This window comes from Melanostigma gelatinosum (assembly GCF_949748355.1).
Source record: "Melanostigma gelatinosum genome assembly, chromosome: 11".
In the NCBI taxonomy this organism is placed as follows: domain Eukaryota; kingdom Metazoa; phylum Chordata; class Actinopteri; order Perciformes; family Zoarcidae; genus Melanostigma; species Melanostigma gelatinosum.
In genome coordinates, this window is record NC_136644.1 from 8748247 (window position 1) to 8773266 (window position 25020).

The 25020-nt window shown below is 43.1% G+C and overlaps 1 protein-coding gene across 3 annotated transcripts in view; it reads left to right on the top strand.

Moving 5' to 3' along the window:
- ank2a (ankyrin 2a, neuronal) overlaps nucleotides 1–24786 on the top strand; it is a 90402-nt gene extending 65616 nt beyond the window's left edge. For all 3 annotated transcript variants that reach the window (XM_079278452.1, XM_079278453.1, XM_079278454.1), the window contains 7 exons: nucleotides 17260–19074; nucleotides 19603–19692; nucleotides 20157–20240; nucleotides 21201–21365; nucleotides 21472–21645; nucleotides 21795–21886; nucleotides 22808–24786. In XM_079278452.1, the coding sequence (XP_079134578.1) occupies nucleotides 17260–19074; nucleotides 19603–19692; nucleotides 20157–20240; nucleotides 21201–21365; nucleotides 21472–21645; nucleotides 21795–21886; nucleotides 22808–23009 (2622 nt within the window). In that variant the 3' untranslated portion in view covers nucleotides 23010–24786. The remainder of the gene's footprint in view (nucleotides 1–17259; nucleotides 19075–19602; nucleotides 19693–20156; nucleotides 20241–21200; nucleotides 21366–21471; nucleotides 21646–21794; nucleotides 21887–22807) is intronic.
- The last annotated feature ends 234 nt before the right edge of the window (nucleotides 24787–25020 follow it).

Sequence of the window (25020 nt, forward strand, 5' to 3'; positions counted from 1 at the left end):
CACATGGAGTCCACTCACTCCGCCATTGAGGACTGGCTCACCAATGTCAGACCACTGTCTCCCGAGTCAGTGGCATCTCAAAGTGATGATAGGCCCCTCTCTCCTGATTCACCTGTTCCTCAGTTCGGATCTTCCCAGAACAGTTACATTGTGGAACCGTGTAGGCACCTGTCATTTACACCACAATCAACATTTTCAGACTGGGAAGGCACTGATTTGTGTCTGGAAACCATGTTTGATGAAACCAGACCAGAGTCCCCACAGTCAACTTCATCAGACTTTGACCTTGATGAATTATTTACAAGCAGGGCGTTGTCCCCAGAATCTGTGTCTTCCGATTTTGACTTTTTGCATCTGCAGGAGTGGCTATCAGACTTTAGAGCGTCCTCCACACAATCTGTGGCATATGAAAGTCAACATAGGCACCTCTCTCCTGATTCACCTGTTCCTCAGTTCCGATCTTCCCAAATCTATTACGATGTGGAACCGTCTAGGCACCTGTCATTTACACCACAATCAACATTTTCCGACTGGGAAGACACTGATTTGTGTCTGGAAACCCTGTTTGATGAAACCAGACCAGAGTCCCCACAGTCAACTTCATCAGACTTTGAACTTGATCAATTATTTAGTAGCAGGGCTTTGTCCCCAGAATCTGTGTCTTCCGATTTGGACTTTTTGCTCCTTCAGGACTGGTTGGTAGACTTTAGAGCATCCTCCCCAGAATCTGTGGTTTCAGTTGAGCAGCAGTCTTCTTCTCTGCACAGGACAATTGGCCAGATAAAGAGTCAACATTGTAACTACTACTTACAGTACTCTGAAAGTAGACCAGTATCACCTCTTTCAACACTGTCCGATGTTGAGTATTCTGGATTTTGTCTCGAGGAAGTGTTTGGCAACAACAGACCAGATACCCCAGATTCATTTACTTCACAAGTTGACGCTAAACACACAAGTGTAAATGTAACTGCGTCCCCACCATTGGCCACTGCAAGACCTCTTACATATGCAGATGTTGTGCGGGGCATTACACATGAAAGACAAGCAGACGCTTCTTTGGTTTGCAAACCATTTGAATTCACGCTTATCTGCCGTCCATCAGTGTCGTCACACATGGAGTCCACTCACTCCGCCATTGAGGACTGGCTCACCAATGTCAGACCACTGTCTCCCGAGTCAGTGGCATCTCAAAGTGATGATAGGCCCCTCTCTCCTGATTCACCTGTTCCTCAGTTCGGATCTTCCCAGAACAGTTACATTGTGGAACCGTGTAGGCACCTGTCATTTACACCACAATCAACATTTTCAGACTGGGAAGGCACTGATTTGTGTCTGGAAACCATGTTTGATGAAACCAGACCAGAGTCCCCACAGTCAACTTCACCAGACTTTGACCTTGATGAATTATTTACAAGCAGGGCGTTGTCCCCAGAATCTGTGTCTTCCGATTTTGACTTTTTGCATCTGCAGGAGTGGCTATCAGACTTTAGAGCGTCCTCCACACAATCTGTGGCATATGAAAGTCAACATAGGCACCTCTCTCCTGATTCACCTGTTCCTCAGTTCCGATCTTCCCAAATCTATTACGATGTGGAACCGTCTAGGCACCTGTCATTTACACCACAATCAACATTTTCCGACTGGGAAGACACTGATTTGTGTCTGGAAACCCTGTTTGATGAAACCAGACCAGAGTCCCCACAGTCAACTTCACCAGACTTTGAACTTGATCAATTATTTAGTAGCAGGGCTTTGTCCCCAGAATCTGTGTCTTCCGATTTGGACTTTTTGCTCCTTCAGGACTGGTTGGTAGACTTTAGAGCATCCTCTCCAGAATCTGTGGTTTCAGTTGAGCAGCAGTCTTCTTCTCTGCACAGGACAATTGGCCAGATAAAGAGTCAACATTGTAACTACTACTTACAGTACTCTGAAAGTAGACCAGTATCACCTCTTTTAACACTGTCCGATGTTGAGTATTCTGGATTTTATCTCGGGGAAGTGTTTGGCAACAACACACCAGATACCCCAGATTCATTTACTTTACAAGTTGACGCTAAACACACAAGTGTAAATGTAACTGCGGCCCCACCATTGGCCACTGCAAGACCTCTTACATATGCAGATGTTGTGCGGGGCATTACAGATGAAAGACAAGCAGACGCTTCTTTGGTTTGCAAACCATTTGACTTCACGCTTATCCGCCGTCCATCAGTGTCGTCACACATGGAGTCCACTCACTCCGCCATTGAGGACTGGCTCACCAATGTCAGACCACTGTCTCCCGAGTCAGTGGCATCTCAAAGTGATGATAGGCCCCTCTCTCCTGATTCACCTGTTCCTCAGTTCCGATCTTCCCAAATCTATTACGATGTGGAACCGTCTAGGCACCTGTCATTTACACCACAATCAACATTTTCCGACTGGGAAGACACTGATTTGTGTCTGGAAACCCTGTTTGATGAAACCAGACCAGAGTCCCCACAGTCAACTTCACCAGACTTTGAACTTGATCAATTATTTAGTAGCAGGGCTTTGTCCCCAGAATCTGTGTCTTCCGATTTGGACTTTTTGCTCCTTCAGGACTGGTTGGTAGACTTTAGAGCATCCTCTCCAGAATCTGTGGTTTCAGTTGAGCAGCAGTCTTCTTCTCTGCACAGGACAATTGGCCAGATAAAGAGTCAACATTGTAAGTACTACTTACAGTACTCTGAAAGTAGACCAGTATCACCTCTTTCAACACTGTCCGATGTTGAGTATTCTGGATTTTGTCTCGAGGAAGTGTTTGGCAACAACAGACCAGATACCCCAGATTCATTTACTTCACAAGTTGACGCTAAACACACAAGTGTAACTGTAACTGCGTCCCCACCATTGGCCACTGCAAGACCTCTTACATATGCAGATGTTGTGCGGGGCATTACACATGAAAGACAAGCAGACGCTTCTTTGGTTTGCAAACCATTTGAGTTAATGCTTATCCGCTGTCCATCAGTGTCATCACACATGGAGTCCACTCACTCCGCCATTGAGGACTGGCTCACCAATGTAAGACCACTGTCTCCCGAGTCAGTGGCGTCTCAAAGTGATGATAGGCCCCTCTCTCCTGATTCACCTGTTCCTCAGTTCGGATCTTCCCAGAACAGTTACATTGTGGAACCGTGTAGGCACCTGTCATTTACACCACAATCAACATTTTCAGACTGGGAAGGCACTGATTTGTGTCTGGAATCCCTGTTTGATGAAACCAGACCAGAGTCCCCACAGTCAACTTCATCAGACTTTGACCTTGATGAATTATTTACAAGCAGGGCGTTGTACCCAGAATCTGTGTCTTCCGATTTTGACTTTTTGCATCTGCAGGAGTGGCTATCAGACTTTAGAGCATCCTCCACACAATCTGTGGCATATGAAAGTCAACATAGGCACCTCTCTCCTGATTCACCTGTTCCTCAGTTCCAATCTTCCCAAATCTATTACGATGTGGAACCGTCTAGGCACCTGTCATTTACACCACAATCAACATTTTCCGACTGGGAAGACACTGATTTGTGTCTGGAAACCCTGTTTAATGAAACCAGACCAGAGTCCCCACAGTCAACTTCATCAGACTTTGAACTTGATCAATTATTTAGTAGCAGGGCTTTGTCCCCAGAATCTGTGTCTTCCGATTTTGACTTTTTGCATCTGCAGGAGTGGCTATCAGACTTTAGAGCGTCCTCCACACAATCTGTGGCATATGAAAGTCAACATAGGCACCTCTCTCCTGATTCACCTGTTCCTCAGTTCCGATCTTCCCAAATCTATTACGATGTGGAACCGTCTAGGCACCTGTCATTTACACCACAATCAACATTTTCCGACTGGGAAGACACTGATTTGTGTCTGGAAACCCTGTTTGATGAAACCAGACCAGAGTCCCCACAGTCAACTTCACCAGACTTTGAACTTGATCAATTATTTAGTAGCAGGGCTTTGTCCCCAGAATCTGTGTCTTCCGATTTGGACTTTTTGCTCCTTCAGGACTGGTTGGTAGACTTTAGAGCATCCTCTCCAGAATCTGTGGTTTCAGTTGAGCAGCAGTCTTCTTCTCTGCACAGGACAATTGGCCAGATAAAGAGTCAACATTGTAACTACTACTTACAGTACTCTGAAAGTAGACCAGTATCACCTCTTTTAACACTGTCCGATGTTGAGTATTCTGGATTTTATCTCGGGGAAGTGTTTGGCAACAACACACCAGATACCCCAGATTCATTTACTTTACAAGTTGACGCTAAACACACAAGTGTAAATGTAACTGCGGCCCCACCATTGGCCACTGCAAGACCTCTTACATATGCAGATGTTGTGCGGGGCATTACAGATGAAAGACAAGCAGACGCTTCTTTGGTTTGCAAACCATTTGACTTCACGCTTATCCGCCGTCCATCAGTGTCGTCACACATGGAGTCCACTCACTCCGCCATTGAGGACTGGCTCACCAATGTCAGACCACTGTCTCCCGAGTCAGTGGCATCTCAAAGTGATGATAGGCCCCTCTCTCCTGATTCACCTGTTCCTCAGTTCCGATCTTCCCAGAACAGTTACATTGTGGAACCGTGTAGGCACCTGTCATTTACACCACAATCAACATTTTCAGACTGGGAAGGCACTGATTTGTGTCTGGAAACCCTGTTTGATGAAACCAGACCAGAGTCTCCACAGTCAACTTCATCAGACTTTGACCTTGATGAATTATTTACAAGCAGGGCGTTGTCCCCAGAATCGGTGTCTTCCGATTTTGACTTTTTGCATCTGCAGGAGTGGCTATCAGACTTTAGAGCGTCCTCCACACAATCTGTGGCATATGAAAGTCAACATAGGCACCTCTCTCCTGATTCACCTGTTCCTCAGTTCCGATCTTCCCAAATCTATTACGATGTGGAACCGTCTAGGCACCTGTCATTTACACCACAATCAACATTTTCCGACTGGGAAGACACTGATTTGTGTCTGGAAACCCTGTTTGATGAAACCAGACCAGAGTCCCCACAGTCAACTTCACCAGACTTTGAACTTGATAAATTATTTAGTAGCAGGGCTTTGTCCCCAGAATCTGTGTCTTCCGATTTGGACTTTTTGCTTCTTCAGGACTGGTTGGTAGACTTTAGAGCATCCTCCCCAGAATCTGTGGTTTCAGTTGAGCAGCAGTCTTCTTCTCTGCACAGGACAATTGGCCAGATAAAGAGTCAACATTGTAACTACTACTTACAGTACTCTGAAAGTAGACCAGTATCACCTCTTTCAACACTGTCCGATGTTGAGTATTCTGGATTTTGTCTCGGGGAAGTGTTTGGCAACAACACACCAGATACCCCAGATTCATTTACTTTACAAGTTGATGCTAAACACACAAGTGTAAATGTAACTGCGGCCCCACCATTGGCCACTGCAAGACCTCTTACATATGCAGATGTTGTGCGGGGCATTCCAGATGAAAGACAAGCAGACGCTTCTTTGGTTTGCAAACCATTTGACTTCACGCTTATCCGCCGTCCATCAGTGTCGTCACACATGGAGTCCACTCTCTCCGCCATTGAGGACTGGCTCACCAATGTCAGACCACTGTCTCCCGAGTCAGTGGCATCTCAAAGTGATGATAGGCCCCTCTCTCCTGATTCACCTGTTCCTCAGTTCCGATCTTCCCAGAACAGTTACATTGTGGAACCGTGTAGGCACCTGTCATTTACACCACAATCAACATTTTCAGACTGGGAAGGCACTGATTTGTGTCTGGAAACCCTGTTTGATGAAACCAGACCAGAGTCCCCACAGTCAACTTCATCAGACTTTGACCTTGATGAATTATTTACAAGCAGGGCGTTGTCCCCAGAATCCGTGTCTTCTGATTTTGACTTTTTGCATCTGCAGGAGTGGCTATCAGACTTTAGAGCATCCTCCACACAATCTGTGGCATATGAAAGTCAACATAGGCACCTCTCTCCTGATTCACCTGTTCCTCAGTTCCGATCTTCCCAAATCTATTACGATGTGGAACCGTCTAGGCACCTGTCATTTACACCACAATCAACATTTTCCGACTGGGAAGACACTGATTTGTGTCTGGAAACCCTGTTTGATGAAACCAGACCAGAGTCCCCACAGTCAACTTCATCAGACTTTGAACTTGATCAATTATTTAGTAGCAGGGCTTTGTCCCCAGAATCTGTGTCTTCCGATTTTGACTTTTTGCATCTGCAGGAGTGGCTATCAGACTTTAGAGCATCCTCCACACAATCTGTGGCATATGAAAGTCAACATAGGCACCTCTCTCCTGATTCACCTGTTCCTCAGTTCCGATCTTCCCAAATCTATTACGATGTGGAACCGTCTAGGCACCTGTCATTTACACCACAATCAGCATTTTCCGACTGTGAAGACACTGATTTGTGTCTGGAAACCCTGTTTGATGAAACCAGACCAGAGTCCCCACAGTCAACTTCATCAGACTTTGAACTTGATCAATTATTTAGTAGCAGGGCTTTGTCCCCAGAATCTGTGTCTTCCGATTTGGACTTTTTGCTCCTTCATGACTGGTTGGTAGACTTTAGAGCATCCTCCCCAGAATCTGTGGTTTCAGTTGAGCAGCAGCCTTCTCTGCACAGGACAATTGGCCAGATAAAGAGTCAACATTGTAACTACTACTTACAGTACTCTGAAAGTAGACCAGTATCACCTCTTTCAACACTGTCCGATGTTGAGTATTCTGGATTTTGTCTCGAGGAAGTGTTTGGCAACAACAGACCAGATACCCCAGATTCATTTACTTCACAAGTTGACGCTAAACACACAAGTGTAAATGTAACTGCGTCCCCACCATTGGCCACTGCAAGACCTCTTACATATGCAGATGTTGTGCGGGGCATTACACATGAAAGACAAGCAGACGCTTCTTTGGTTTGCAAACCATTTGAATTCACGCTTATCCGCCGTCCATCAGTGTCGTCACACATGGAGTCCACTCACTCCGCCATTGAGGACTGGCTCACCAATGTCAGACCACTGTCTCCCGAGTCAGTGGCATCTCAAAGTGATGATAGGCCCCTCTCTCCTGATTCACCTGTTCCTCAGTTCCGATCTTCCCAGAACAGTTACATTGTGGAACCGTGTAGGCACCTGTCATTTACACCACAATCAACATTTTCAGACTGGGAAGGCACTGATTTGTGTCTGGAAACCCTGTTTGATGAAACCAGACCAGAGTCCCCACAGTCAACTTCATCAGACTTTGACCTTGATGAATTATTTACAAGCAGGGCGTTGTCCCCAGAATCCGTGTCTTCTGATTTTGACTTTTTGCATCTGCAGGAGTGGCTATCAGACTTTAGAGCATCCTCCACACAATCTGTGGCATATGAAAGTCAACATAGGCACCTCTCTCCTGATTCACCTGTTCCTCAGTTCCGATCTTCCCAAATCTATTACGATGTGGAACCGTCTAGGCACCTGTCATTTACACCACAATCAACATTTTCCGACTGGGAAGACACTGATTTGTGTCTGGAAACCCTGTTTGATGAAACCAGACCAGAGTCCCCACAGTCAACTTCACCAGACTTTGAACTTGATCAATTATTTAGTAGCAGGGCTTTGTCCCCAGAATCTGTGTCTTCCGATTTGGACTTTTTGCTTCTTCAGGACTGGTTGGTAGACTTTAGAGCATCCTCCCCAGAATCTGTGGTTTCAGTTGAGCAGCAGTCTTCTTCTCTGCACAGGACAATTGGCCAGATAAAGAGTCAACATTGTAACTACTACTTACAGTACTCTGAAAGTAGACCAGTATCACCTCTTTCAACACTGTCCGATGTTGAGTATTCTGGATTTTGTCTCGAGGAAGTGTTTGGCAACAACAGACCAGATACCCCAGATTCATTTACTTCACAAGTTGACGCTAAACACACAAGTGTAACTGTAACTGCGTCCCCACCATTGGCCACTGCAAGACCTCTTACATATGCAGATGTTGTGCAGGGCATTACACATGAAAGACAAGCAGACGCTTCTTTGGTTTGCAAACCATTTGAGTTAATGCTTATCCGCTGTCCATCAGTGTCATCACACATGGAGTCCACTCACTCCGCCATTGAGGACTGGCTCACCAATGTAAGACCACTGTCTCCCGAGTCAGTGGCGTCTCAATGTGATGATAGGCCCCTCTCTCCTGATTCACCTGTTCCTCAGTTCGGATCTTCCCAGAACAGTTACATTGTGGAACCGTGTAGGCACCTGTCATTTACACCACAATCAACATTTTCAGACTGGGAAGGCACTGATTTGTGTCTGGAAACCCTGTTTGATGAAACCAGACCAGAGTCCCCACAGTCAACTTCATCAGACTTTGACCTTGATGATTTATTTACAAGCAGGGCGTTGTCCCCAGAATCTGTGTCTTCCGATTTTGACTTTTTGCATCTGCAGGAGTGGCTATCAGACTTTAGAGCATCCTCCACACAATCTGTGGCATATGAAAGTCAACATAGGCACCTCTCTCCTGATTCACCTGTTCCTCAGTTCCAATCTTCCCAAATCTATTACGATGTGGAACCGTCTAGGCACCTGTCATTTACACCACAATCAACATTTTCCGACTGGGAAGACACTGATTTGTGTCTGGAAACCCTGTTTAATGAAACCAGACCAGAGTCCCCACAGTCAACTTCATCAGACTTTGAACTTGATCAATTATTTAGTAGCAGGGCTTTGTCCCCAGAATCTGTGTCTTCCGATTTGGACTTTTTGCTCCTTCAGGACTGGTTGGTAGACTTTAGAGCATCCTCTCCAGAATCTGTGGTTTCAGTTGAGCAGCAGTCTTCTTCTCTGCACAGGACAATTGGCCAGATAAAGAGTCAACATTGTAACTACTACTTACAGTACTCTGAAAGTAGACCAGTATCACCTCTTTCAACACTGTCCGATGTTGAGTATTCTGGATTTTGTCTCGAGGAAGTGTTTGGCAACAACAGACCAGATACCCCAGATTCATTTACTTCACAAGTTGACGCTAAACACACAAGTGTAAATGTAACTGCGTCCCCACCATTGGCCACTGCAAGACCTCTTACATATGCAGATGTTGTGCGGGGCATTACACATGAAAGACAAGCAGACGCTTCTTTGGTTTGCAAACAATTTGAATTCACGCTTATCCGCCGTCCATCAGTGTCGTCACACATGGAGTCCACTCACTCCGCCATTGAGGACTGGCTCACCAATGTCAGACCACTGTCTCCCGAGTCAGTGGCATCTCAAAGTGATGATGGGGCCCTCTCTCCTGATTCACCTGTTCCTCAGTTCGGATCTTCCCAGAACAGTTACATTGTGGAACCGTGTAGGCACCTGTCATTTACACCACAATCAACATTTTCAGACTGGGAAGGCACTGATTTGTGTCTGGAAACCATGTTTGATGAAACCAGACCAGAGTCCCCACAGTCAACTTCATCAGACTTTGACCTTGATGAATTATTTACAAGCAGGGCGTTGTCCCCAGAATCTGTGTCTTCAGATTTTGACTTTTTGCATCTGCAGGAGTGGCTATCAGACTTTAGAGCGTCCTCCACACAATCTGTGGCATATGAAAGTCAACATAGGCACCTCTCTCCTGATTCACCTGTTCCTCAGTTCCGATCTTCCCAAATCTATTACGATGTGGAACCGTCTAGGCACCTGTCATTTACACCACAATCAACATTTTCCGACTGGGAAGACACTGATTTGTGTCTGGAAACCCTGTTTGATGAAACCAGACCAGAGTCCCCACAGTCAACTTCACCAGACTTTGAACTTGATCAATTATTTAGTAGCAGGGCTTTGTCCCCAGAATCTGTGTCTTCCGATTTGGACTTTTTGCTTCTTCAGGACTGGTTGGTAGACTTTAGAGCATCCTCCCCAGAATCTGTGGTTTCAGTTGAGCAGCAGTCTTCTTCTCTGCACAGGACAATTGGCCAGATAAAGAGTCAACATTGTAAGTACTACTTACAGTACTCTGAAAGTAGACCAGTATCACCTCTTTCAACACTGTCCGATGTTGAGTATTCTGGATTTTGTCTCGAGGAAGTGTTTGGCAACAACAGACCAGATACCCCAGATTCATTTACTTCACAAGTTGACGCTAAACACACAAGTGTAACTGTAACTGCGTCCCCACCATTGGCCACTGCAAGACCTCTTACATATGCAGATGTTGTGCGGGGCATTACACATGAAAGACAAGCAGACGCTTCTTTGGTTTGCAAACCATTTGAGTTAATGCTTATCCGCTGTCCATCAGTGTCATCACACATGGAGTCCACTCACTCCGCCATTGAGGACTGGCTCACCAATGTAAGACCACTGTCTCCCGAGTCAGTGGCGTCTCAAAGTGATGATAGGCCCCTCTCTCCTGATTCACCTGTTCCTCAGTTCGGATCTTCCCAGAACAGTTACATTGTGGAACCGTGTAGGCACCTGTCATTTACACCACAATCAACATTTTCAGACTGGGAAGGCACTGATTTGTGTCTGGAAACCCTGTTTGATGAAACCAGACCAGAGTCCCCACAGTCAACTTCATCAGACTTTGACCTTGATGATTTATTTACAAGCAGGGCGTTGTCCCCAGAATCTGTGTCTTCCGATTTTGACTTTTTGCATCTGCAGGAGTGGCTATCAGACTTTAGAGCATCCTCCACACAATCTGTGGCATATGAAAGTCAACATAGGCACCTCTCTCCTGATTCACCTGTTCCTCAGTTCCAATCTTCCCAAATCTATTACGATGTGGAACCGTCTAGGCACCTGTCATTTACACCACAATCAACATTTTCCGACTGGGAAGACACTGATTTGTGTCTGGAAACCCTGTTTAATGAAACCAGACCAGAGTCCCCACAGTCAACTTCATCAGACTTTGAACTTGATCAATTATTTAGTAGCAGGGCTTTGTCCCCAGAATCTGTGTCTTCCGATTTGGACTTTTTGCTCCTTCAGGACTGGTTGGTAGACTTTAGAGCATCCTCCCCAGAATCTGTGGTTTCAGTTGAGCAGGAGTCTTCTTCTCTTCACAGGACAATTGGCCAGATAAAGAGTCAACATTGTAACTACTACTTACAGTACTCTGAAAGTAGACCAGTATCACCTCTTTCAACACTGTCCGATGTTGAGTATTCTGGATTTTGTCTCGAGGAAGTGTTTGGCAACAACAGACCAGATACCCCAGATTCATTTACTTCACAAGTTGATGCTAAACACACAAGTGTAAATGTAACTGCGTCCCCACCATTGGCCACTGCAAGACCTCTTACATATGCAGATGTTGTGCGGGGCATTACACATGAAAGGCAAGCAGACGCTTCTTTGGTTTGCAAACCATTTGACTTCACGCTTATCCGCCGTCCATCAGTGTCGTCACACATGGAGTCCACTCACTCCGCCATTGAGGACTGGCTCACCAATGTCAGACCACTGTCTCCCGAGTCAGTGGCGTCTCAAAGTGATGATAGGCCCCTCTCTCCTGATTCACCTGTTCCTCAGTTCCGATCTTCCCAGAACAGTTACATTGTGGAACCGTGTAGGCACCTGTCATTTACACCACAATCAACATTTTCAGACTGGGAAGGCACTGATTTGTGTCTGGAAACCCTGTTTGATGTTACCAGACCAGAGTCCCCACAGTCAACTTCATCAGACTTTGACCTTGATGAATTATTTACAAGCAGGGCGTTGTCCCCAGAATCCGTGTCTTCTGATTTTGACTTTTTGCATCTGCAGGAGTGGCTATCAGACTTTAGAGCATCCTCCACACAATCTGTGGCGTCTCAAAGTGATGATAGGCCCCTCTCTCCTGATTCACCTGTTCCTCAGTTCGGATCTTCCCAGAACAGTTACATTGTGGAACCGTGTAGGCACCTGTCATTTACACCACAATCAACATTTTCAGACTGGGAAGGCACTGATTTGTGTCTGGAAACCATGTTTGATGAAACCAGACCAGAGTCCCCACAGTCAACTTCATCAGACTTTGACCTTGATGAATTATTTACAAGCAGGGCGTTGTCCCCAGAATCTGTGTCTTCCGATTTTGACTTTTTGCATCTGCAGGAGTGGCTATCAGACTTTAGAGCGTCCTCCACACAATCTGTGGCATATGAAAGTCAACATAGGCACCTCTCTCCTGATTCACCTGTTCCTCAGTTCCGATCTTCCCAAATCTATTACGATGTGGAACCGTCTAGGCACCTGTCATTTACACCACAATCAACATTTTCCGACTGGGAAGACACTGATTTGTGTCTGGAAACCCTGTTTGATGAAACCAGACCAGAGTCCCCACAGTCAACTTCATCAGACTTTGAACTTGATCAATTATTTAGTAGCAGGGCTTTGTCCCCAGAATCTGTGTCTTCCGATTTGGACTTTTTGCTTCTTCAGGACTGGTTGGTAGACTTTAGAGCATCCTCCCCAGAATCTCTGGTTTCAGTTGAGCAGCAGTCTTCTTCTCTGCACAGGACAATTGGCCAGATAAAGAGTCAACATTGTAACTACTACTTACAGTACTCTGAAAGTAGACCAGTATCACCTCTTTCAACACTGTCCGATGTTGAGTATTCTGGATTTTGTCTCGAGGAAGTGTTTGGCAACAACAGACCAGATACCCCAGATTCATTTACTTCACAAGTTGATGCTAAACACACAAGTGTAAATGTAACTGCGTCCCCACCATTGGCCACTGCAAGACCTCTTACATATGCAGATGTTGTGCGGGGCATTACACATGAAAGACAAGCAGACGCTTCTTTGGTTTGCAAACCATTTGACTTCACGCTTATCCGCCGTCCATCAGTGTCGTCACACATGGAGTCCACTCATTCCGCCATTGAGGACTGGCTCACCAATGTCAGACCACTGTCCCCCGAGTCAGTGGCGTCTCAAAGTGATGATAGGCCCCTCTCTCCTGATTCACCTGTTCCTCAGTTCGGATCTTCCCAGAACAGTTACATTGTGGAACCGTGTAGGCACCTGTCATTTACACCACAATCAACATTTTCAGACTGGGAAGGCACTGATTTGTGTCTGGAAACCCTGTTTGATGAAACCAGACCAGAGTCCCCACAGTCAACTTCATCAGACTTTGAACTTGATCAATTATTTAGTAGCAGGGCTTTGTCCCCAGAATCTGTGTCTTCCGATTTGGACTTTTTGCTCCTTCAGGACTGGTTGGTAGACTTTAGAGCATCCTCCCCAGAATCTGTGGTGTCAGTTGAGCAGCAGTCTTTTTCTACATCCATGACATTTAACAACATGAAGAGTCAACATTGTAAATATTACTTACAGTACTGTGAAAGTAGACCAGTATCACCTCTTTCAACACTGTTAGATGTTGAGTATTCCGGATTTTGTCTCGAGGAATTGTTTGGCAACAACAGACCAGATTCTCCAGATTCACTTCCTTTACAAGTTAACGCTAAACACACGAGTGTAAATGTAACTGCGGCCCCACCATTGGCCACTGCAAGACCTTTTACATATGCAGATGTTGTGCTGGGCATTACACATGAAAGACAAGCAGACGCTTCTTTGGTTTGCAAACCATTTGTCTTCACGCTTATCCGCCGTCCATCAGTGTCGTCACACATGGAGTCCACTTACTCCTTTACTGAGGACTGACACCAAAATCTGAGGACACCAATGTAGGACCACTGTCTCCTGAGTCAGTGGCGTCTCAAAGTCAACATAGGCCCCTCTCCCCTGATTCACCTGTTCCTCAGTTCGGATCTTCTCAAATCGGTTACGAAGTGGAACGGTCCCGGCACCTGTCATTTACACCACAATCAATATTTTCAGACTGGGAAGACACTGATTTTTGTCTGGAAACCCTGTTTGATGAAACCAGACCAGAGTCCCCACAGTCAGCTTCATCAGACTTTGACCTTGATGAATTATTTAGTAGCAGGGTGTTGTCCTCAGAATCCGTGTCTTCCGATCTTGACTTTTTTCTCCTTCCGGACTGGTTAGTAGATTTTAGAGCATCTTCCCCAGAATCTGTGGTGTCAGTTAAACATCGTTCTTTATATTCTGGATTGTCTATTGAGGAATTGTTTGATGACCACAGACCAGATTTACCAGATTCACTTTCGTCACCGATTGAAGCTAAGCAAACTAGATTAAGTGCACCTGAATGTCACCTGCTTTCTGCTGTAAGACCCCTTACATATACAGATGCTGTGCGATGCATTCGTGTTGAAAAACAAGCACATTTTTAGTTTTAAGAAAAAACATCTGCCCACGACTTATTTTTCTCTGAAATCAAACAATTATCTTCTGAAAACTCTGCCTCAGCACATGAGTCACAGAAAAAACTGACCCAGCTCAAACTTATCCCTGCTGAATTTCAATCATCAGATTCCACAAAACATACTCAGGAACACAGGATAACACACAAGCCTTTTGTTAAGACCATAATGTCACATTTGTACGATCCACTCTATCAGGGAAAATGTTCTTGTTTCATAATAAAAAATACGTCTTGCATGGACAGTGGTACACCACAAAAACATCACATATCAACCGCCTGGTGTGCACAGCAACATTTTTCAAATGATACTTTAACTTTTCATAGCTCATCAGATGACAAAAGAGCTGATGAGTTTCTGTCTTCAGGTGCTGTGGCCACTGGTTCTGTTTCTCCGGCATGTCAAAGCGATTCTGGCATATCACATTCTGGAACAGGATCCACAAGTGCTCACCAGCATGCAGCTGCAAGTGAATTTAATTTCAGTCCCACACTTTCAGCGTATAGGCTACCATCACCTGAAATATTCAATCACCAGAGGCCGCCTTCTCCACAATCATTTTCCTCATTTGATGAGTTCACCGCCCTATCTCCTGACTCACAAATTCCTCATTTCGACTGTCGACCTTACTTTCATTTGTCAGAAAATGGATCTGTTTCACCGGACTCCATAATGCTGGAGAGAGATTGTACTAATTCATGTCTTGATACTTTATTTGACGAGATCAGACCGGATTCTCCTGAGTCCATTGTGTTTGACAGTGAATGTCAGGAGTCCTTCAGAGATATGCCATCGGACAGTGAGTACACACAGTCATTTCTTCACTACTGGCTATCTGAGGTAAGACCATCTTCTCCTCAAATTCTTGAATCAATAGGAGATTTAGATGACGTTTCAAACCAGCTGCCATGTGGGCAAAGTCTGCCAGAAGAGACTTCTACTGCAGACAAATTCAAAGATGTATAAGTCAGAAGGGGAGACCCACATAGCTCAGTCAAATCTTGTCATTATTAAAGCATCATACCAGACTCCAAACCATTACAGGAATCATCAGTATCCCACTGAAAAGTATTTGATCTTACAGTAACAATTTCACATCCTGGAATGCTAATGCTACTAACTTCAGCAGTTAAGACAGGACCCATAGCTTCCTCCTCAAACACAACTAACCAGTCTTTTTTTGGTCAAGCCTCTTGCCTGGACAGAAAATAACCTAGACTAGATCATAACAGATCATACGGGATTAGCCAGTTTTGCAATGAGTTGAGTCACATGCCATCTGTAGAACTCAATTTTTGAATGTCATGATGCTGTCTGGCTGGTGGAAGCTTCCCATGAGCAAACTCAAGCAAAAAGAGAATCAGCGAAATGAAGATCCCATGTGCACAAACTGAAATGGACAGACCCTCAATCACAATTAAAGATGACACAAGCCCAAGATTTGTTTTCCATCAACATGAAAAGAAAACCATGAGCGAGGATGAGAGCAAGGCTCCTTGGTGTCGGTAAGACAGCACAAGCTCTTGCTCAGCAGTGAATGCAGTGTTGCTTTTAAAAGTAATAAATTTTTGCATTAAATTAATAAGTGTGAATGTAGAACTTATGCCTCAACCTTTTTACTAATAATGCCCAGAGGCTTCACTGTCTTGCTGTGGCATGTTTGCATTCGAACAAAAGAAAATGTATTTTGGTGAAGGGCAAATATAGGAAATGAGTGACCCTTTCTTAGTGACGTAAGCTTTTTGTCCAGCTGGTAAGGAATGTTCTCATAAGCTACATAGCTTAGTAGCTAACCAATGGACTTTGTGATCCCCTTAAACTGCCTGGCCTGAACAATTCAAGCCTATAAGGACATTCAATGGGCTTTATTATATCTTAAGGTGCCAGACAGTCTTTGTATGAGATTACAATCTACTGTAGTTGCGATAAGTTGAGCCATTTAGAGCTTTGCCTAACGGACATACAACTCTAAACCAACTTATGTGCTTTGCCACCGCTCTAATCCTGTGCTGTCTGTTATGCACAGTCTTCCAAACTAAAAACAGCTTACAGAGACATACATACAATGGTGCCCATCATTTTCCCAAACATGACTATGCCCCAACGACACCCCTTTCCAAGAATTTAGAATTCAGTTTAGTTGCGAAATTTAATGTGATGACATAATTGCATGTCTGTAGCTTAGACATCTTCTCCCGCTACTACCCTTCTCCCACATTCTGTCATCTGAAATGTCTTGGTAGAAGACCCAACATCACTTTTTTACAGTATTGCATTGTGCTTTTTCATAAATATTTGATTATGTTAATGAAGTGTTCTGTTGGCTATTGTCATTACTGTAATAGCAAGTTATCTACATTTTGGAAGATGGAGCAGACCTGCAGTAGAACAGACAGTAGTAGTTTTTGACTGTGACAAATAGAATAGTGCGTTTAGCATTGTCATTCAAAGTGCAGTGCTTCCTGCCCTTATATTTTGACAAGGCAGCAAACACTAACTTGAATGGGTGTAAAATGACGCATGTCCACCTTCATCTTACACCAAATCCTGATTTTGTCTGAAGTTCACTTGTACCCTGCTTTTATTATCGTAAAATGTTAGTGTTTTTCAGTGATGTTGTCAATGTAATATTTTGTAATATATGCTAAAATTGAAGACTATTTTTTGAGAGTTTCTCAATTTTAGCAGCATCTTAATCATTACATGAATATAATGTGTTTAAATTGTAATCTGTAAGACAAATGTTTTTAGCATATATTAGATACTACTGCAGTGACCTAAACACAAGTGGGCTACAAGTGAATTTCCTCATTTGAGACACTACTCCTATATGTAAAAAACAGACCATTTGACAAACGCATGCTTCATTTGACTATTCTTTTCATCACCAAAATAAATCATCAATCATATTTATTTATATTTTTCCACTCCATTGTATCATTTCTTGCAGGTATCACCAGCATCTTCCAGGACAAGTCTTTCAGAATCTTCAAGACAAACAAATGTTAATTTAGGACAGAGACAGGTCTTTCCAACCGAGACACCCTCCATGGCACATCTTTCAAACACACTTTCCACTGAAAAACTAGAGTTACCATTTCCAGGTACCTTTGACCTATCTGAAATCACATTGACCACTCATAGTAACGCACCAGAGCAAAAAGATAAAAGGATGTCATTTGCCAAACAAAGTGAAAGTTATGGATTATCTGAAACAATCTCAGCGACTCCAGACCCGTTCTGTCAAACAGCTCAAGAACTTCCCGATGACCAAGTCATCACATCCTCAGAGTCCACACCAACACCACCCAAATCTGGGTCCCCTCAGCTTGACCAGCTGTTGTCAGATCTGGAGGAGATGAACCTTAAATTTAGAACAGACACACCCGACCCACTTCTGTTAGACTGCAGTGATGGTAGCTCTGAAGGTGATCAAATGTGTGAGTTTGATGACCTTTCACCTGAAGATCAATGCCATACAGAAGAAAGTGATAACCTAAGAGTCAGCCTGTCATCTGCTAAGCAGTTTGCTGAAGATACTAACCTCACAGATGTAGCAGTCATAGAGCCTGCACATTTCCAGACATCCATTCAAGATGAACCTGAGGTTGTCACAGTCACTCCTGATCTAACAGAAACCTCTGAGACAAGTGTACCCTCAAACATTGAGAGTCGTAAGGATGGCCCTTTATCTCCTGCTGAGTTCCTTTCAACTCCAGAATGTCCCCAAAGATTTTGTGAAGTGATGGTATCACTGAACCCAAGTTTTCCTGTGGACATGATCCAGTCCAGCACATGTGATGAAAATGCTACCAAGATACTTTCTTCAGTGTCAGTAGCAACCAAGGGTCCATCTGACATACCCGAGGAACATCTGGCAAATCTCTGTGAGGAAGATTCTACAACTAACATTCTTCAAAGTCCAGAAAAACTTGAATCAGCTACATCATCTGAAGACTCAATGGGTGTGACAGGAGAAATATCAACAGAGAATATCCAAGATGAACTTACACATTTATGGGAGGTAACTTTTGTTGAAGCTGAAGACGTCTCTTCCCTGTCTCTCTCTGATTTGACTCCGGAGACGGTTACATCTGCAAGACATTTTAGCTTTGAGGAGATAATGTCATACCCCTCCCCAGGGAACTTGGAGGCATCCTCAGAGGAGGATAGGCCAAAGACCAGTGGACAGCATTCAGAAGAATCTCTGACTCTAGTAGAGTCTGAGTGTTTTGCCTCTCAGCCTCCTCCAGTGAAACCCAAAGCAGAGAGGGCTTCCTCCACCTCCGATGAGGGGTATAGCATCCCATCTGGGTATCAAGAGATCTCTTCTACCACAACCATTTATACCCACATGCCTCCAGAATATGCAGAAGTTGTGCATAGTGGTGCAGACAGCCCAACCTTACAATACTCTGACCCAGAGCCTTTCTTTGACTGCATACAAGCTGGATCAGATTTCTCAGAGACTGAGGCTGATGAACCTGAGGCCAGTACTAGGTCAAACGGAGATCAGCCCCAAGGTCATCTCTGCCATCTTAGAGTGCTGGAAAAAGTGAATCAAAAAATTCTGTTGTCCTCTGGAAGTGAAGATTATGAGGACGCTCCTTTTGTCCAGGAGCCTCCTTATAATGTACATGAACAGAAAGAAGAATTGTTACACTATTCAGAAGCATCGGATGAGGAATTCACCTTGTGTGAGGCTTCACAGCCGCCCCCTGTCTGTGTTGGGGCATATGATGATACTGTTCAGTCTCTGACGAGGGTAAGATGAGATTTGGTAAACCACCCCAACTTGCAAGCTTTTTGTTTTTCCTGGAGCTGAGTTTAACCAAATCTTATATTTGCTTCAGAGAAGAATGACTGCTAACCCTCTAGCTACATGGATGGGATCTAAAACTCCTCATAACCCTGATTTTATTTTGATTTTAGATTTGAACCAGTCCTAACTCGGCATGTCACTGTGCTGCCTGTAACTGGCTGTATCACTCACAGTAATAAGTTACATGTTTGTTTGTTTTTATATCAGCAGTAAGCACGTTTATTCTTCAATTGAAATAAGGCATGGAATGTTTTGCAAACATTTTTCCAAGTGACAGACTGCCATGTTGTACTTTCCAATGTAATATATGAAAATGAATTGAAAGTTTTAATTTTAACACTGAAAGTCAATGGAAAGTTCACCATATCACTCTGCTTATTGCTTGCTTTGCTGCAAACTGCATTTATATATTATATCTATATATATATATATCCTCTATTAAATCTTAATGGACTTGTGTTGCTTGGTCAGGATATCGTTGCAGAGCTCGGATCAATGTCAGAAAGTTCTGATGATGAATTTTTGACCACCAGAATAGTTCGAAGAAGAGTTGTCATTCAGGTATCTGATTCAGCATGATTCATGGCCTTTTAAATAAGCATGGAGGGTGTGACTTCCAGGGTGCAACTTTAACCAGGCTAGGTCCTCACTGTTCGAGTTACAATGTTAACTGTCTAACAACCTTTGATTAAAATGGGTGAAAAATTGGTGTTTGAAGATTAAAATAATTAAGGATTGATAATATGAACCTGCTACATGATTTGCATAGATGGCTGAACCTCATGGAGATGTTTTATGTTGCTGTGAGCACTTCTTCACTTTTTTTGACAAACGCTAGTTTTGTTTCCTGTATCCCAAAAGTCCCTGTTCTCTCACCAAAATACTGCCTAAAATGTACGTTTTGTGTCCTAATCATCTCTAACGTGTTTTCGTGTGTTTTTTTGAAGTGGAGAATTAAACACCTAAACTTCACAATAACCCAACTTAGCACTCCTGATTATGGTTTGTCTTTGTTTCCCTCACAGGCTGATGAAATGCCAGACCTCCCCCCTCAGTCAGTGACGGAAGAAAAGTACATGGATGAAAATGGACACATTGTTGTCAAAAAGGTAAAGCAAGGTTCTATATGTATACTGTCATGCACATATCACATGGCAGTATTTCAACAGGAAGTGTCAACAGGCTGTACAGCGAAACACGACACACTTGGGATTGTTTGCAGCAATACCAAAATCTCTTTGTGTATAACTGTTCCATCTCATTCAGAGACAGAACACAGTTGATAGTCAATTACTTTAACTTCTAGTTATTTTACTGTTAACAAACAATATGTTAATTAATGGTGTTAACTAATTATTAGTAATATAATTGATGTTATTTAATCATTAGATTGTGGAATATGAAATAATGAATGAGTTCATTAATAATTACTTCATAAATTCAATATTGTGTCATAGCTGATAAGAGATGATAACAATTACATTCTGATTACATTAGATTTATCTATTTATTTGATTAACAAGTGATTTGTAAAACTTTCAGATTTTGTTTGTAAAAATATATAAATATTACTGCGATAGATGGACCAGAAACCAATCGACAATTATTTACTATGTATCTTAGTAATGTTGGGAGAAGTATTTATTCAGCATTTAACAAAGTATTACAATAATAATCTGTGATGGCTTTATAATAACCATCCAAATAATGTTAATGGTGGGTTTTCAAACCAGTTATTAACCATAAACAAAGTGTTACAAATATCTGGTCCGTCTATCGATGTAATGTTTATAAATGATTTCCAAATGATTTCTTAAAGGTTTACAAATCATTTTGTAATCATTAACAAATGTGCAACAATAAACTGTTAGAATAACATAAATAATAGTATCACTAGTAATTCATAGACATTATTAATTCCAATTTAATTGTTTGTTGAAAGTAATAAATGTATAAACTAAAGTTTAAGTAACTGTCAGTTTCCCATTCATAATGACGGTGAATATGAAGTGTTACCACTTTTTCTTTACACAAATGCTTCACTCCTCTAAACACATGATCTTCCTCAGGTTACGCGGACAATTATTCGCAAGTGTGTTTCCGCCGACGGCGTGGAGCGTGAAGAGGTGTCATCAGAAGGAGCTCCCCAGGCCTCCATCCGTGTGACGGATGGAGACGGATACTCCAAGGTTGTGAAGCGAACCGTACTGAAGAGTGAGGGAGACCACACAGAGGTGTGTGTCCTGTATTGATTTGTGTCTTCCATAGCAACATTTCTTGTGGTAGTTGTATATAAAAGACCATTCAATACCAAACAAATAACTCTTTCTTATGGTTTAGGTAACGTTTGCTGAATTTGAGGGTTTCTCAGCATCAAGTCAGGAGACAGCTGAAGGCAGTACGGTCAGCTGCGTAGAAAGAACAATGGTGGTGGAAGGTGAAAGGACAATGACACACCACGGTGACCCGTCTTTGGCCTCCGACCTCCCCTCTGCCCAAAAAGACTTCGAACAGGTTTGCTGATGACCTCATCACCAGTATTGTACATATTGTAGCTCACATCCGTATTGACAGATACCTAGTCTCCGTTTTTTTGTTTTTTTTTCATCATCCAATCATTCCAAAAATCAGTGAATACTGTTTTCTCCATTTCATGCCACCAGGCACTGGGTTATATAAGCGGTTTTAGCAGAACAGAGCTCCCTCGTGTGGTAGAGAGAGAGACTGTCAAAGAAGATGGAACTGTGGTCAGGAGGTGTGTGAGTGCTTGGAGTGAACGTGTGTGTGTGTGTGTGTGCGTGTGTGTGTGTGTGTGTGTGTGTGTGTGTGTGTGTGTGTGCTGTATTCTGTGAGTGTGAAGAGCTGCAGGTTTATCACTTTTACTAATATTGACTAATGTTTGCTTATGTGGACATCATTAACCACTTTGTCAAGTAGCATAACTGTAAAATATTATTATTCATTTAATTTAATTTAAAAAAAAGAAATTTCATTTAATTTTAAATTTCATTAAAATTGTATTTATTCATTGCACCAGGTAAGACAGATGTTATTTCTATCATTATTATAATTATGTTTACTGAGTATTGTTATTAATTGTGACACCTTTAGCCTCAGAGAGGACGAACCAGAACAAGCGTGCTGCATGTACCAGAGAGACAAAAATATTCCATGTGAGCCAAACAAGAGGCGAGCCCACACAAATGAAGGCTGTTCGTCATAAGATGTACGAACAGGTGTACACAAATCCAAGAAAAACTCTAAATAATGAAGTTGACAAACATAAATGTAGATTCCTGCATGACGGGCAGGGATCCATGAAAATATGTAAATCACACGCTATGGCCTTCACAGTCAACACATCTCATTCCAAGTGTAGCGATCCAGAGACATCCTTAGTCTGTTTAAAGTGTTTTATAACATGATCTATAGTTTTCTGCAGCTATAAACTTGGTATGCTGTGCATGTGATCACAATTGAATGCTGGATTTACAGAGCATGATGTCATTTGCGAGTGTTTTTTTTTTTTTTTGCTTTCCGTTCCATAACATGCCTACTAGTACAGCAACAGCTGCTCGTAAATTGCCGCAGACCGGCGGGTGCATATTTTGATGATGCTGAGCTGTCTTATTCGGTTTGTTTTCACCCCCCCCCCCCCCCTTTGCTCCCCCTCCAGGGCCCACATGCGTAAAGGTCGCACCCACAGACGAACAGTGGTGAAGGGAGCTGGGAAGCGCAAACAGGTCCTTCTAGAGCAAGTGGACAACCCCGGAAGAGGGTCAAAACCACGTGACCTCCAGCAGCATCTCCACCAGCTCTTTCACCGCTACCACGAAGAAGAACAGGACAACGATGAGGAGGAGGAGGAGGAGGAGTGAGAGTCGAGGAATGTGTTACGCTCTCCTCGAGTCCCTGGCTCTGCCCATGCTAAAGTCCCCCCCTAATCCTATGCATTAGCCACATGCAATCCCAGTGTGCACCACGCAAACTCCAAGCTACCACTGTCTTCCCATTTAAGTCCTGGAAGATGACCTTTAGTTCACAGTTTGTTTTCTTCCCCGGCTGCTATAATGTCTTCATGATTTTTCTTTTCATGTTCTGATGTTGTTTTTGCCTTTTTTTTGTGACCAAAGAAAGTCGTCCGTTGTTTTATCTGATTCATTTAACTTTGCATTTCAGAATTGCTATTTTTGTCTTGACGCTGTGGTAGAGCAACATAGAAACCACAAAGGGACACTATTCACATCAGCTTACTTACAAACCTCCTGGAGGTAAAGAACACTTTACCTGCAACATGCTGGTTACTAGTCTCTGAGTAGGTGCTTGGACTGAAAGACAATATCTCTCACACTGCACTGCCTCTCACAGCCAGAGTTTCTCACATATTCCTCACTTAAAAACAGTCTCACTCACTACACTAGCCTCTCCGCTCTTTCCATTCAGGTGGTGAAGATGTCACACAGAGGAAACCAGACTGTATCGACACTGAATTTAACTGCTGCTGCTGCTGCTGCTGTGTTTTGTGTAGGCCATGTGTAACCGGTCTTTTGGGAATTATATATTATCTATAATCTTGACATTACGGACATCAGTAGCCTAGGAATTAACAATGACTCATGTGAAGTAGAGCAGGCACCACTAATCAACATCAATATGTCATAGTGATCCTAAGCTTTGACTGCTTTGTAGTTCTATAGAATGCCCTTCTGTCTCGCTTTCCTTTTTTTGTCTTTCTCTCCGTGTTATGTTTCATTGTATTCATTTTTTCTGTCTTTTTCTCTGAAATGGTTGCTCTTGAGTCATAATGTATGAATGGTGAATATGTGAGTGAGGTTGTACTCTAGGTACTCTGTGTGCTGTAAGAGTGTGAGCTAAATACTGCATTGTCAGCTGGTTTTGGAGAGGGTATTGTCAGAATTATTATAAGCTGGTTTTATGGGTTTTTTTGAAGATATATTTTTGATTTCGATAGCGTATTCCATTTTTTTTGTTTGCCACGAGTGAATAAGTCACAATCTGATAAGCCGACAGTGGTCAGGTGATTCAGTGTTTCTGCTTTATTAATTGTTTTATCGGTTTATCTTTAGAGTGAGTGTTGGACCAGTTGTGTGCCGTGTGTTTATGAGTGGGGAGTCTTGTCAGAGAGTGTGTGCCAGTTTCTGTCAGCAAAGAAAAGAAACATTTATTTTACACAAACTGCGTTTACTCTCCTGAACGCCAGGAGGGAGCACCTCCTTGCTTTTTGTGCACAGGATATAAGGTAGAGTATAAGTTATCCACATCGATAGTTTCATTTTGGCAGGGCAGATGATTAAATACAAGATAGTGATACACCAGGCACACACACACTGAGCTTAAACCATTATTCACAGCTCATGAGCATCGCTACTCTATGTATCTACAACGTGTAATGTATTTATTTCACTGTCACTGTTGAAAAATGTCAAATGCAAACTAGTGGAAGTTCACTGTGACAGGTATGCTTTTAATTTGAAAATCAGCATCCCTTTTCTGTGATGACAGTTATATACATATACAATGCATATTCAAATATCTATTAGGGCATGTATTACTGTATCAAAGCTGAAAAAGACAAAAACAAAATGGCTGCAGTGTGTCTATGGCTGATAGAGAATAAAAGTCGACAAATCTATAGTGTTGTGTCGTTGTGTCTCTTGTTCACTCGCTAACATTCATGAACAATTCACCATCTGCACAGCCTGGTGCTGCCCCCATGTGGGCCTTAGAGGTAGTGCAATAGTGAAGGAACGTCAGCACCCGATTCTTGTTAACACCCCATAGAAGACCTTAAGGGACTTTATTCAAATTACAATGTAATTTCCCAATAGCATTATAATCTTCCACATGTGTATGTGAATCTTACGAACA